At 31.7% G+C, this 4,549-nt stretch overlaps 1 protein-coding gene across 1 annotated transcript; it reads left to right on the top strand.

Moving 5' to 3' along the window:
• Window positions 1-2,048: 2,048 nt before the first annotated feature.
• LOC106461902 (aminoacyl tRNA synthase complex-interacting multifunctional protein 1-like) lies at window positions 2,049-3,276 on the top strand. The gene has a single exon (XM_013921769.2). The coding sequence runs from the start codon at window positions 2,243-2,245 to the stop codon at window positions 3,179-3,181; it is 939 nt and encodes a 312-aa protein (XP_013777223.1). The 5' UTR covers window positions 2,049-2,242; the 3' UTR covers window positions 3,182-3,276.
• Window positions 3,277-4,549: the final 1,273 nt, after the last annotated feature.

Raw genomic sequence — 4,549 nt, 5'->3', positions numbered from 1 at the left:
GTGATAAGATTAAGCCTTCCTTTTTATTTTTTCATAACTAGGTTTTAAAGTACTAACTTGATCAAAATACTAAATATAATTATGATTAGTCACATTCAACTATTAGTGGTACTAATCGTATCCATGATAGCGGAACAAGAGTGTGATATATGTAGCATAATAAGTTTGAGTATTTTAAAGTTGTTATAGAAATAATAAATGAGGGATAAATATTTCAGTAGCATGTATCACTTGTATTTTAATTTATGGAACAAAATATAAACTTTAGATTTTGAAGAACTTTTAATTGTAGACGTATTAGGACTTTTATAGTACTTCAAATGTATGTAAATAGTAGGCTCTATTTAGAACAAAATTCCAAAGACATTCTGAGACACTGACTTCGTAATTATATAGTGTTCTTACTACATTAGGAAAAGTTATATTCACAGTTTCCAGTTATCGAGCTATTATACAAACACGCGTACATATCTTAATTTACATACCAGTGTAAAAGAGTGACAACAGACCAAGGCTACAATTTTCATTCAAACCCACTTCAGTTAAATTTGAAACTACATTTATAAAATATATATGTCATCTAACAGATATGCTTTTCAAGATTTCAGAAAAAATTGACACAAATACTTTACTTGAAAACAAAAACAACTCGGAACACTTCAAACAATTCTATTAATTGACGTGAATCAAGCTGGCTGGGTGTATAGAACGGAACTTTATGATCAACAATAATAAATGTAATTATCACACGAAATGAAAGTTTTTGTTTTGTTTTTTCAAAAGAGTGTCTCACAAAAATTTTAGAAATCTGAGTAAAATATTGGTTCTTTGTATTAATTTTGTGTCCCAACCTCTCGAAAGACACACCTGCATACGAAATCCAAGACCTCCTATTCTTGCGGACCCGGACTTTTCTTCTTTTTTGGAAATCCTCTAGATACCACACCTGCTACTGACAAATGAGAATTACAACGCTAGAACCTGGTTTCAATACCCGTGGTGGGCAGGGAACAGGTAGCCCATTGTGTAGCTTTTTGCTTAATTACAAACAGACAGATGAGAAGTTATGCTGCCATTAAATGGATTCTGGATCAAATCGTGTTATCCCATTGATTCTTGACTAGAAACAACACCACGCTTAAAACCTTGCCAGAATAATATTTTTGCTTCCAAAGAGATAAAAACAAAAAGCAAGAAGTAGTAACCCAACGGGACAGCGAGGATTATGAAGAAAGATAATTTTACTGAGTTTTGAGTTATTTAGTTCTCTATAGATGATAAGTGTTGCCCATTCTAATATACCATTTCAACCATTCTCAGTTCTTCCTATTTGACCGATCATAGAAATACATAAACAGTATTTGCCCACCAGTGGCACAGTGGAATGATTGCGGACTTTCGACGCTAGAAACCGGGTTTCGATTCCTGTGGTGGGCAGAGCACAGAAAAGCCCATTTTCTAAATTTGTGCCTAACTTTAAACAAACAAACATAAATAGCATCTTCCAAATAAATAGTTAATTTCTAATAGTTGAACTGTATTTTGTTAAGCTTTATTATTGCATTTAATTTTTCATAATTTTGTCAATAATAATAATTAATATACAGGAGATTTCCCTTCACATTTATTGCACTGATACATAACAGAAAGCGTCGCCACATTTTTTCTGATTGCTGTTTCCTCTGGAATGTGCGAGGAAGAAACAGTAAATTATTCCGATACAGGAAGAGTCCAATAAAACAAGCTGTAGACCTCTGCCGAAAAAGCTGGAGACAACTAAAACCACAAAACATGTACGGGTAGGTGTACAATCGTCGTTCTCTCTTGTGGCATTTAAATTTTGCAACGACAGTTTGGAAATTATAAGTGAGCTGTTTCTGTATTTTAAAATGTATAATATCTATCTCTTTTACTAAATAAAATAAAGGGCTACTATATAGAAAAATAAATTGTGTTATTAAAAGTATAAATATCGCATTTTATCTATTATTTTGATTATTTTAACCTTTTAATTGATAATATAGGTTGAGTCTAAGATGTTCGCTAGAGAGCGTTGCTACCCCTTCACCTCGAGTCGTATTCGTGGAGTGGACGTTAGGTAGTGTTAACCGTGTTAGAGAAGAGGTTTGATTACAATACAAATTGTTGTTATAGAATTTTCGTATGTTTAGGTATTTAACGATTAATTATATATTCCTTATTAATATAAACAGACAACCTTCTCGTAATAAAACTTGTAAAAATGATAACCGATGGTATAGTTCAACGCCTTGCCATGCGAGCGACCCAAGCAGAAGAGTTTATTACGTTTTTGAGAACACAGATACGGGAGATAAGGCAAACCCTAGGCAGTGAATATGCTGAAAAAGAAACTTCTCGTCTGAAACTCGAGAATGAACAGTTGAAGAGAGAGGTTGAAATGTGGAAAGAAAAACTTATTCAAGCTGAAATTAAAAACGGCGTGAAGCAGTTTCACGTTCCATCATCAGTAATAGTATCATCATCAAAGCAGGTTAAACATGATGTTGCAATGGCAGGTGAAAAATCTGTGCAGTTGCAACCAGATAAAAAGGTTGAGGTTAAGGAAGAACCAGAAAAATTAAAAGAAGTAAAGAAAGATAAAACTAAAGAGCCCAAGGTAAAAACCAAGAAGGTTGAACAACAGGGAAGTCAAGAGGATATAAAACCTATTGACGTTAGTCGTTTAGATCTTCGTGTTGGACACATTATTTCAGCAGAAAGACATCCTGATGCAGATGGTCTGTATGTGGAAAAAGTAGATATAGGAGACGGAAAACCACGGACAGTTGTTTCTGGATTAGTCAAATTTATTCCAATAGAAGAAATGCAAGACCGAATGGCAGTTTTAATGTGTAACCTGAAGCCAGCCAAGATGCGTGGTGTAACATCAGAGGCCATGGTCATGTGTGCTAGCACCCCCGAGAAAGTTGAAATTTTAGATCCTCCACCTGGATGCAAACCTGGTGATCGTGTATTCTGCGAGGGCTTTTCTGGACAACCGGATTCCCAGCTTAATCCAAAGAAGAAAATTTTTGAGCAAGTGGCCCCTGATCTGAAAACAAACAATGAGAAAATAGCTACTTATAAAGGTATTCCTTGGCAAGTTGAAGGAAAAGGCACTGTCGCAGCACCATCTTTGTGTAATGTTCAGATCAAGTAAACATGAAAAGTACCAAAACAAGTGCATCTAAGACATCATGTATTACTTAGAAATTTGAATCTGAGTTATAATACCAAATAAACTATTTGTATGTAGTTTTTCTGTGTTTTATCTTTATTTATGTGACAAGAGTCTTAAAAGTTTTTTGTTCTTAATTCTACTAACTATTGTATCTTTTGATGAATAATTAGTTTAATATGTAATGTACGAATTTTAAAATGTACTTGTATAGTTTGACATAATAGTATATTTGCATATGTTTTTTTCTACCTGGAGGTCTTAAAAGATGCAGATGGAATTTTTTTAAATAAAAACTTAAGACTCTTCTAAAGGTAATGCTGACCGTACAGTAAACGTTAGTTTATTTTGGTAAATTTTGATTCATAAAAAGTTAATAATCCTTTGTGAAAATATCACTTTTTATTATTTCATTTTAACACTAAATTTTGATTACCACAAACACAAATTTTGATATTTTTATTTTTTAGGTTAAATTCTCTGTAATTTTCTTTTAATAACTTCAAAAAAGCTATTGGATACTACAAAAACTTGAAAAAGGTTTTTCCATTGCTAATTTTTCTCTCTCACCAAAAACAAATTAATAGCATCTTAGCTTACTGAAAGCAGAAGAGCAGTATGAAATTAATTTTTTATTCTGTGGTATATACAGTTGTATTTATAACTCGTATAGTTATTACTTTTCGTGGCTGATTATGAAATAATTTATTAATATTTTTATAATATACAAACAAATAACCAAGAGCAATCATACAGCTTTCTAAGGTTGGATATGCTATCTTCAGATTAAATCATGAACAACTAGCTAACATACAGTGGTGTATGGTTTGTTAAACACGTGTTTATCAGAAATTATGAAAAGGTTAGTTCATGTTATTACTGTCATGAAACTTACCAATAGCTTGTCTGCAGTAATTTATATGAACTTAGTAAAAATCATTACACAATAAACAAAATTAAAAATACATTTATAAAGTAACAAAAAAATCTACTGTTAAGAAAGTTTGAATAAATGCAAAGTTTAAATCAAAGCACATTTGTAATATCTCTTAATTAATCAAAAGTGGTGTTGATGGTTATTAATATTTTTTGTATAATCCTATCTTTGTGGGACAGATGCAAAATGTAAAACGATGTTTCTGTGGTCCTTGACAGTATTGTAAGAAATTAAAACTGACAAAAAAAAATCGTAAACCTTCTTTTAAATCCATGTTAATTAGAAGTACTTCTAATTTAGTGCAACATAAGTTATTGATGAAATTGATCAGATATATATAAAAAGTGTGTGCACAGAACATAAAACATGATCATTTATGATAAGAAAAACCAAGTTTTTCATTATGTTCTTTA

This window comes from Limulus polyphemus, unplaced genomic scaffold, assembly GCF_000517525.1.
Source record: "Limulus polyphemus unplaced genomic scaffold, Limulus_polyphemus-2.1.2 Scaffold1055, whole genome shotgun sequence".
Classification (NCBI taxonomy): Eukaryota; Metazoa; Arthropoda; class Merostomata; order Xiphosura; family Limulidae; genus Limulus; species Limulus polyphemus.
The sequence above is the reverse complement of the archived record's forward strand: the minus strand, read 5'-3'. Positions and strand labels throughout refer to the sequence as shown.